Source organism: Cynara cardunculus (assembly GCF_001531365.2).
Source record: "Cynara cardunculus var. scolymus isolate 2C chromosome LG 1, CcrdV1, whole genome shotgun sequence".
In the NCBI taxonomy this organism is placed as follows: domain Eukaryota; kingdom Viridiplantae; phylum Streptophyta; class Magnoliopsida; order Asterales; family Asteraceae; genus Cynara; species Cynara cardunculus.
Window position 1 is genome coordinate 47,165,160 of NC_037528.1, and position 11,352 is coordinate 47,176,511.

At 31.2% G+C, this 11,352-nt stretch overlaps 1 protein-coding gene across 1 annotated transcript; it reads right to left on the minus strand.

Annotated features, from left to right (window-relative positions):
• Nucleotides 1-584: 584 nt before the first annotated feature.
• On the minus strand, nucleotides 585-3,148 carry LOC112525278 (thaumatin-like protein 1b). Its single transcript, XM_025135337.1, has 3 exons — nucleotides 3,037-3,148; nucleotides 2,214-2,907; nucleotides 585-1,182 (listed from the first exon to the last, which is right to left on the minus strand). Exons 1-3 carry the CDS (start codon nucleotides 3,098-3,100, stop codon nucleotides 1,011-1,013), a joined length of 930 nt encoding a protein of 309 aa, XP_024991105.1. The 5' UTR covers nucleotides 3,101-3,148; the 3' UTR covers nucleotides 585-1,010.
• Nucleotides 3,149-11,352: the final 8,204 nt, after the last annotated feature.

Below are 11,352 nucleotides of genomic sequence, written 5' to 3' on the forward strand. Positions count from 1 at the left end.
TAACTTACCGGATAAGAGTCTTGGGGGTTGTTTGTTTACCTCTTAATAGTTCTATTAAGAGGCAATCTCTAAATCGTTAAGAGGTAAATCTTGTTTCGTGAAAAAATGGTCTCTCTTAATGGTTTTAAACCCCCTTGAATGATTTTGTATCATGGGTCTCCCATAACCATTCAAAGCCCTAATTTCATCAAAAATAACAATTATATTTCATTTTACACGAGAGTCTATTAATCATTCTGACCACTTAATCATTTTGCACCAAATCATTCAGCAACTGTCAAACAGCCTTAATCTTTGTCTTTTCTATCAAATTAAGATCATCAATCTTTAGTATACTCACCCGATAAGATAGACTCGATAAATGCTTACCTGATAAGAACGAAATAATACATAAATCATATTAAAAAATTCGTTCATTAAAAATTATAATTTATTCCTCAATTATGTTGCTTGTTCATTATTAAGCTTGGTACAAAGTTGACAACTTGTGTCTACTACTCAACATTCATTATTTATATTTTTAAATAATTAATTCAATTTATCTACTTTATTTTATTTATTTTATTAAAAAATAATATCAATAATTCCACATAATTTTCCCACTAAATAGAATGGTTTACATGTTGCATCAATACACCTAATAATTCCATAAACAATTTATTCAACCTAAAATCCTATATTTTTTTAATTCTAAAAAAGAATCACCCACAAATTCCTCAACTTGTACCGTACAACTCAATAATGCAATCCAAAATTCTCTAATGATAATCTTGTTTTTTTTCTTCCCGATCGAATCCGAAAAAGAAGTTGGATCCGAAAGAATAAAGCGAGAGGGTGGGTTTTTGGTGGGGAGTAGCTTTTCAAGATGACTCGAGTCCACGTCACATCGGGGCCCAAACGGGTCGGGAGGACAAAATAGGGAAACATGAATTGAAAAGAAGACGAGCCCACACCCAGACTCGAAAGGTTAATGGATGATTCTTTTTCGCGTGACTCTGAATGGGCCGGGCTCATAATGATACAACTGTCATAACCGCTGCCATAATGGCCATGTGAATGTAGGTGTTCCGTGATGGAGCTCCGCTATTTTCCATTGCGTTTGCACCTTCGAAAACCATTCCACTGTCGAACTCTGGCATCGTTGGCACCGCCGGAGTTTCTTGCCCCTCGGTTGATTTCTTGCTGCACCCATAAAAACGTCTCGTTAGATTGAAAATAAATACTGAAATAGGTGGATGAAATAATTGTGCAAGATTTTTAGGGTATAATTTGACATTAATGAGTTAGTAATTTTAACCACAAGGGTGGTGTTTGATTGGTTTTAGTTTGGGCTCCAAAGGTCAAAGTGCCTGGAGGTCTCAAGTTCAAATCCAATGAGAGATAAAAATCTTCTTGTGGTGTCGGAGGTTCAAATACGGCGACTCCGGCCTACCCGCAAAGCAGATGGTCGTCTAGATTCGGTACATAGTACAATTTGTTATGCATAACGTACAAGTACATGAATACAATATTACTTTTAGAGAATTGTACTTTTTTAATCCAAAAACATTAGTTTGCACGTGGGGTAACATCTTCAGAAGTTAACGTTGGATGAACACTAAAACTAGCCGTTAGCCGGCATAAATATCTAGATGTAACAATTGACGATATTACCCTCTAGTCGTACCATTAACAAAATATCCGGTTTGACTATTTAACGTCAAATTTAGATCAGCAAACCGACTAACTTTGGCGGTTGCGGCGGCCGGTAACGGTAAATATCTCATTTTACATAAGAAAAAATTGATGACCCTCTACCAAACAAAATAAGATGCAACGTTTCACCACACTTTATCACGTGTTCATTTTAATATTCGTTCGTTTCAGTTTGTATCATATTTTTATAAAATTTATAAAATAATTAAATATTGTAATTTTAAGATCTTGCGGTGTTTGGAATCGTTTATAAAAATAATTTATTGATTTATTTCGATTTTAAAACCGATAATAAAAATGTTTACCGTACCAAAACAGTAATTGGAAGTTTTTAAAAAGTTGATAAATATTTACTGACTTATAATCAGTTGATAAATGTTTTTTTTTTAAAACATAAATTATTTCAAATTAACAATCTCAAACACCCCCCTTACATTATTTATCAGTTGAAACTTTTAAGGTAACTAGGAAATTACCGTAAATATGAAAAAAAAAAACAGGGTTTTGTGTAAATTTACCTGGTGGTCGGCGGCGGGCAAAAGGTAACCTGGTAGTCGGCGCCGTTGCAAGTGAAAGTGCTCGTTTTATCATCGTAGGCATAGCTGTAGGCGCGTGGACAAGCAGTCTTGAAGAGAAGCGAGTAAGACGAGGGTTTGCAAGTGTCGGGTGTACCATACTCGCCGCTACAGCAATACTGTTGTTGTCCAAACGCCTCACACGCGCTTTTACACGCCACCCCATTGCCATCGGAGTTCATCACCTTCAACGCCGCCGGACACGCACCGTTCAAGTCCGTCATACACCCAGTATACGTACAATTATGTCCAGATCCGCCGCTAGGTGTCACCATCATCGGAAGATTGTATCCATCAACCAAACTAACATCGAAGAAATCCATCCCACCATCGCCATCGAGAGTAAATTCAGCCAAGGTGGCTGGAGGTGTAGCTCCGGCACCGGCGCATTCCATCTTTCCAGATCCGCAATCGCCAGTACCACAGGAGAATTTACCATCTGAATCCTCGGAACAGTGTGTTCTTCCCCAGAACCGACCACCCCATGACGAGGGCGCGTTGAGTACCTTCGATTCGCCTTTTTGGAGAGCAAAACCTGTTGATTGAAGAGGTGCAATCCCAGCGTTCGACAAAATGCCTGGCCAAACTGTTTTATCACACTTGTTCACAAATGTAAACGTTGCCGACGAAATTACTCCTACAAAAAATCCAGAAACTTCGTATCAAAACAATAACTCGAATCTACGTTCATATGGAAATCAAAATATAACCCAGATTACCCGATGAATAATCGAAGAAATTTGCAGAGATTATGAACAAATCTTACCTTGAAGGAAGAATTGTGCGATTGAGAGTATGAAGATAGAGATCGTTAGAAGCAATTTCGCCATATTTGGAACTACGATGAAGGGAAAGTTAGGATAAAAAAATGCTCTCCAAGGTGAAAAAGGAGAGTTTATTAGTGGGGAAGGCGGTCGGAGGCTATATATAGAGGGTGGTCAGAGGCGGTGGGTCGGAATAGCAGCTTCAGTCAGTATGCAGTTTATGCAAACCAACCATGTGGATTTTTTTATGATTTTTTTAATAGTTTGGATAACATCATTTCCAATGTGAAAAAAAAAAAACGATATAAATTGTTGATATAAAACAAGAGGGAGTTTATTAAACACTTATTTGAGTAAATGTTTATCAAGTTATATTATTTTAGCAAATGAATATATGATAAAAACAAAGAATCTTACTTGGTAGGAGTGAGACAAGAAGCAAGAGTCTTACCCGGTAAGTGAGGGCGACGACTTACCATGGTAAGCGTTTACCGGGTAAATTGTTGCATACGATGTCTTTTTGGTAGACTAAAATCTCACCCGGTAAGTAAATGATAGTGTTAAATTTTATCGGTAAGCGCTTACCGAGTAAGTGTTTGGTATTTAAAGTTTGTATTTACGTAATCAAGTAGATGAACGATCAAATGAAAACCGTCTTCATTTGTGTAAACCATGTAACCCAATCTCATCCATCCATTTTCTTGATCAATGGTCAAGATTAGTTTATGTTATTTTAGGAAATTAAAAAAATTAAAAATTAAAAAATTATTTTATAATCCTAAAAAAGACAAAATGGTAACTTTGATAGTGGTAATATTAATGGCAACTATATCATGTATATCGTAGTATTAATGAAACAAAATCATTTGTAAAATAATATATTAATTTTATGTTCAAATATTGTAAAAAAATAACATCCATCATTAAAATAGATCAACAATAAAAATAAAACACACTATAATCAATTTAACATAATAAAACCTTTTGAATATTAATTAAAAAGATTACTACTACATTTCATGAACGAAATGGTTTCACAATTTCATCAATACACAAATCAACATAATGGTAGATGAGACATTTGTCATTTTCAAGTTTCCAGTAGATGGATCTGTTTTAATTTAATTATGAAATTGTTTCACTGTTATTGATAGATGGATCCGTTTCATCGTAATAATGAAATGGTTTCACTGTTTGCTAATTACACAACATTTTCTTATCAATTATGAAATGATTTCACTTTTCTTCATGCACCCATTTCATCAGCCAATTTTTTCCAATACGAACACGTTTCATAGAATCAATTCATTTACCATTACATGCTTTGTTAACCATTAAGTGAACAAAATCATCAAAAAAAATGAAACAATTTCATCAAATTTTGTTGATAAGAAAACAAAATTATGCAAGAATATTATATTACGCAACCAGTTCATCTCCAAAAGTTTCATAAAAACAAGTTTCTCAATGAACGTTTTTATGAACAAATCTAACATGAATCTGTTTCACAGCTGATTGTATTTTTACCGGTTCATGAATCTTTGTTTGGATCTGTTACTGATTTCGTGGATTAATGAATATAATAATTTTCGATTTTCATATTATTACCACTAATAAACGAGAAACCAAATAACAATATTCAACTTTTAAAATTATAATTTAAATATTACCATTTATAAAATTTTCTTTATTATGTTACTTTAATTAAGATTTATTAATAACTTTCATATTTTATAGAAAACAATGTAAATGACAAATCTATCCTTAATGATTAAATTTAATTAAGAAAAAAAAAAGAATTTTCTTATTGGTTGAAATTAATTTATACAGTTTCTAAGAATTAGACGGTTTTCATTTGATCCCGCTTCTAATCAAGTATTTGACATTTTGTGTTTATAATATAAGTTTAAAAAATTCCATATATGAACTCTTTTAATCAAAAATACTTCATACATTTTAAACGTTTATTTGTTGGATTTAAACATATTTTTAATAAAATTTTCAACCCATTTAATTTATTAGTTTATTGTTTATAATATTTTTGATATAATATAAATAAATATTATATTTATTTATTACAAAAAGAGTGGTAGTACAACAAACTACGAAGCTATCGTACACACAAGAACTTCAAAGGAATATGGTTACCAACCTTAACCCTCATTTCAAGCCAACCTCCAACATCTGATCCATATCGATCCTTGGTTGGGCAGTTTATCAAACATTTATCTGGTAAATATTTATCGGTAAAATCAATACTATTGTTTACTTGTCAACAAAAACGGCTTTCTACGTAACAATTTACCTGGTAAAAGCTGACCGTGTTAAGAGTCATTGCCCTCACTTAGCGGGTAAGACTCTCAGTTTTTGTCTCGTTCTTACCGGGTAAGATTTTTGGTACTTACCATATTCATCCGATAAGGTAATACAACTTGGTAAGCACTTATCCAAGTAAGCATTTGGTAAACGACCCCTTAATTGATATTAATAAGGGTTCTTTCTTTAAATGAAATTGAATCAAACCAACTGATTGGTTTTGTTCGGTAACGAAATTTATGATTTAATTTGGTTTAGAAACTTTATTAGACGTGCAAAGGCAAGTCGTTTCATAATTCCATTGAAATGAAACCACGATGGGTCATTTCCCCCGTTGAACATGACTTGCAACCTAAAGACGTGACAAAATAGATAAGAACTTTATTGTATTTTCTTGATAACATATATTCAAGCTGCTAAAAAAATATCAGTTACAAACATAGACTTTCATTGTAATACCACTCAGTTCGCTTTTATTCAATTTGTATTAAGTCAGCTGACACAAACCGTCTATGTTGATTAAGATTCTTAATATTCTTCTTGTCAAGTTGTTCTTTCCTTCACTTTTTGTTCCGTTTATTCTGGTTTTCGATCGCTTTGTAACCAGCTGTAACAAACTCTCCCATTTAAATTGATGATGTCCTCTTCAAACATACTATGAGGCTGTTTGGCAATTGTTGAATGGTTTTGTGCAAAATGATTAAGTGGTCAGAATGATTAAGAGACTCTCATGATACAGTGCATAATGAAATATAATTGTTTGGTAATTGTATACAATGAAATCAGGGCTCTTAATGATTAAGGGAGATCCATGATACAAAATCATTCGAAGGGTTTTAGAACCATTAAGAGGCAGACCTTTTTTTTGTCAAACAAGATTCACCTCTTAACGATTCAGAGTTTGCCTCTTAATGGAACTATTAAGAGGTAAACAAACAACCCCTATGTATCATTCATTTTAGTCGGCATGTAAAATTCACATAAGATTTTAAAAACACCCCCTCGAAACACATCGTCCTTGATGGAATTTGCCCACCATACTGATGGTTGAGGAGTAGACTATGATACTATTTCTAACGATATAATGCCCAAAGCAATAGATTAGTCCAATTGTTGTAAATAATTTAAAAGCAAAACTAAATTTGATGACAGTTCATAAAATTTGAAAATCATAACCACGAGGGTGGTGCCCGATTAGTTTGAACTTAGGCTCCAAAGGTCAAAAGTGCGTGGAGGTCACACGTTTGAATACAAGGAGGAATAAAAATATCATTGTGGCCATGGAGATTCAAATGCGGTGACTCTGAGCGACCCACAAAGCGGGTGATCGCTCAAGGATTAGTCGGATCACATAGCGGGTTGGATATCTATGTTAATAAAAAAATTGAAAATCAAAACGAATCGCAGAGTTGCAGAACCTTTAAGAAAATGAGGATTAACTCCCCATGAAAATACCAGCAAAATCTGAGATATCAGCTAATCATTCCAAGTCAGAGTTTTTTAAATCGACATTAAAAGAAATTGTTTTTCTAAAATTGAATTCATCTATCAACCGTCTAATATATCAAAACGGTTTTTGGTTGAAAGAGTTAAAAATGCAAATAAAACGATAGTGAAAATTACTGTTAGCATATAATTCGGAGCTTATAAGGAATTCTGACCTCGTATTCTATCAACGTTGGTATCACATTTAAACGAGCTCAAAATCTCACAGATCCAACTTCCCATAAATATGAGATGAGTTATTACAAGTTCCGTTACTTAAAATTTTGACGTTCTCGTAATGTGTCACTACAACAAAATTGGGTTAATATGACACCCCCAATCTTTAAGTGTCCCAATAGACCGTTTTATATGATTTATTTTTTAGGACCAAAATATAAAGCGTCATATCTAAAGGTGTTGTAATAAATTTATATGACGCTTTTGGACGTCTTAACAAGTTTTTTAGTACATTGTTAATAAAAAGTGTTGCATTAACAACTTTATAGGACACTTTTGAGAAAAGTGTCCTATAACTCAATTTTTTATAGGACATTTATTTTTATAGGACAATTTTTCAAATAGTCTCCTATAAAGTTGCTAATGAGACGTTTTATATTAAAAGTGTCCTAAAAAAACTTATTACGACGTCAAAAAACGTCATATAAACTTATTACAACGCCTTTAGATAGGAGGCTATATTTTTTTTGGTCCTATAAACTAAGTCTTATAAATAGGTCTATTAGGACGCTTAGAAATTTGGAGTGTTCTATAAACCTAATTTTGTTATAATGTGTACTCAACATCCTTCTTATTCTTTGACATTGTGGAATTCGCCTAACATCTTACAGCAATATTAACGTGATTGATATAATTGTAAAAATTAATAAGTGATTGACGAATATTTCTATCAAATAATATAATTTTGTCTATTTTCATCAAATGACAGAGACAATTTGAGTGATGACTTGTAAGGTGTAATCTGAAGTTGAATGTTCGATGGTTGAGAACCTAACTTAATGGGCGACAAGTTTGTCTTTTCTTTTTATAATGTTTAATGGATGCTTTTTATTATATTCTTATAACCACTGAATAAAAAAGATGTTTGTCAGGTATACTGTATTTATGGTTGTTTTTTTGTTTAATTTTAATCAGCAAAATTATGTACAGTAATGATCCAAATTTTTTGTGTTTCGCAACCCAATATAATCCTCTCGTTAACATCGTTAGTCTAGGGGTGTTGATCAGATGGCGGTAGACTCTCGGTAGAGAAAGGGTGGTGCGGATAAAGGAATAGGTCATGGTTTCATTTAAGGGTGGCAATGGATCAGGTTGGGTTAGGTTCGGGTTCAACTCATTTATTAAACAGGTTGAAAATTTCAACCCAACCAACCCAAACCCATTTAATTAAATGGGTCGAGATTTTTCAACCTAACACAACATGTTACCTAAATGGGTTGATAGCGGGTTGCTTATGAGGTATGGTAAGTAGGGTTCACAAAATGTGGACCATGGGGCCTTGAGGTCCCCGCCAATAAACCTTTTTTTTAATGGGTTGATAGCGGGTTGACCTGTTTACGATTTACTTAACCCAACCTGTTAAATAAATTGGTTGAACCTGAGTTGACCCACTAATGTTGGACGCATGGACGGAGAGAAAACCTAGAAGGAGACAATTAGACAAATGTTGGACGGAGAGAGAGCCGAGAGGAAGAAAAACGTTGTACGGAGAGAGAGCCGAGATCGTGAGATCGAGAGGCGAACAACAAACTTGAAGAGTTGAATTGGACTTTGGAGCGATAATGAAGTAATGGAGGCGATTGAAGTTTGGACTTTCATCTCACGATGATAGAATCTCTAATTAAGAATAAAACAAAATTAAAAATTAGAATACTAGATATAATATTAAGAATAAAATAAAATTATATAATATTTTAAATAGGCTGAAAATGGATCGAAAAATTCAACCCAACCCAACCCAACCCATTTATTTAAATAGGTTAAACGAGTTACCCATTTATTTAAGTGGGTTGAAAATCTCAACTCAACCTGCTAATTCTGGATTAGGTTTGGGTTAGGTCATTTTTTACCACCCCTAGTTTCATTATATACACATCTTCAAGTAGGGTTTCATCGTGTACAATTATTAACATAAATAATATAAAATACTGTTAATTTATAATATAAAATAGTATTCTAGTTTTATTTTTATGAGAGAAAATTAAGATAAAAAGAATAAATGACGCCTACTTTGACGGTGTTAAAAGTAGGGATTAGTTCGGGTTTCATAACACAAAAATGGACCACCAGTATACTTTATGAATTTAGGGAGCAAAACCGGAAAACGACCATACATATGGAACCAAAAATGTAATTCACTATTGTTTGAATAAAAATGCAAGTCAGTATTTTAAATAAATAAACCATTGAACTTTAAAAATTAGTTATCTACATTTTTTTCTTTCAGAAAATAATTAATGTTATTAATTTTAAATAAGAACTAATTAGTGGAAATAATGTTATAATTTTTTTTGAACCAAGATAAAATAAAAAAATAAAATATATTTTGCTTTGAAAAAAAACTAAAAATGACCCAAAAAGAATGTAACCGACGAAAATAAACCGGGCTTGGGTTATAACACAAGAAAACAAAATTGTTTTAACGTTTTTTTTTTCTCAAATGACATAACGATACAAAGAAAATCATAATATCATGGTTGTCGCTGTATTTCCACGTGCATTACTCATGACCTGAATAATATACATACAAGACGATTTTATAATGATAACGTTTCAAAATTTACATACACACATATATATGTATATATATATATATATATATACTTCATATTTTGTAAAATATATTAGGAAATTGTTATAATTCTAAACCATCATTGTTACTTTTTAAAGGAGTACACCTTTTCTGAAAAAAAAATGAGGCTAAATAGTTCACATTTGATAGAAAATATGAAGTGAAATGAATCTTGGCAAGGTTGTTGATTGAAAATAACTAATTAATTAAAATTCATTATATACATTTAACTTGTAAAATTACAAAAAAACACACAAACACACACACATATATATATATATATATATATATATATGATATATTTCAAATGTAATTATGTCCATTTGTACAACTAATACAATTCAATCAATTTAAATATTTATGGAAATGATGAGAGTTCATTTATTATAATTTGAATATTTTTGAAAGATAACTAGAGTTTATTAATTATGATCAATACTTTATATTAGAAAACAACTAAAACTTTTATGAAATCACATATACATTAAATTAAATGGACGACTGAGATTGATTTGTATTGATTGTACAAATGTAAAGGATTGCATAATAATTCGACTATATATATATATATATATATATAAACTAGTTACGTATTCATACAAAATATCTGAATGTAAACTTTTATTTTATACAGAGAATTAAAAATTAATTAAATTTTTGGTTGTAAAATAAAAAAGATTATGTTTAACTAAAAAATTCAGGTTTTGGCACAATTGATTTAACCTTAGTGATTTGGTTAAGGTCATGTTTGTCAATCATAAACTAACTTATTTTTTAAAGTTTTTGGTTAGAGATAACTATCATTACGACAAAATTGGGTTTATAGAACATTAAAAATCTTTAAGCGTCTTAATAGACTTCTTTCTTGAAAACTTAAATTTATAAGACCAAAGAATAAAACGTCATGGTTAAAGGTGTTGTAATAAATTTGTAGATAACTTTTGTGTGTCGTAACAAATTTTTTAGAACACTTTTATAAAACAATGTTGTATTTACTATCTTATAGGACATTATTTGAAGTCAATATCTTATAAAACCAATTTCCTATAAAAAAATATGTTCATAGGACAAAAATGTCCTATAAAATAGCTAACACAATGTGTTATATTACAAGTGTCCTAAAACACTTGTTAAGACACTAGAATACATTTTATAAACTCAATACAACATATTTAGATATAACGTTTTATTGTTTGGTTCTATAAACTTAAGTCCAATAAAGTAACTAGTAGGACACCTAACAACTGTTGACATCTTATAATATAGCAAAATGCATAAAATAACAATCTACTTTTATAAATTTCTTTATTATATTATTGTACTTTCAGTTTTTATTATTACAACAATGTATTTTCAAACTATTTTTTATAGGATAGTGTACTTTGAAAAATTTACTCATTATAGCATTGGGTAACATTTTGATTTAATTACCCATTATATCAGGTTTCTATGCCATCTCATTGTCCACGTAGGTTGTCCATATGTACTATAGTGATGTGACTTTCTTATTACAACATTGTTTTTTCAAAATTATTTTATTATAACACCTACTAGTTCTTATTAAACAATATACTTTTAATTTTAACATTTAGATATTTTACATGTTATTTAATAAATATATTAAAAAATTCTAAATTATTTATTAATATACCGATATTAATAAAACTAGTAGAAGACAACTTATTTCACTAATATTTTTAAAAAATTA

What these genes read in the sequence shown, in the direction of transcription:
- LOC112525278 (XM_025135337.1), bottom strand. Translation starts at nt 3,100, where the DNA reads ATGGCGAAATTGCTTCTAACGATCTCTATCTTCATACTCTCAATCGCA. An exon ending in CGCACAATTCTTCCTTCAAG is followed by an intron (nt 2,908 to 3,036) that starts GTAAGATTTGTT and finishes GATTTTTTGTAG; the next exon opens with GAGTAATTTCGTCGGCAACG. An exon ending in TGCCCGCCGCCGACCACCAG is followed by an intron (nt 1,183 to 2,213) that starts GTAAATTTACAC and finishes TTATGGGTGCAG; the next exon opens with CAAGAAATCAACCGAGGGGC.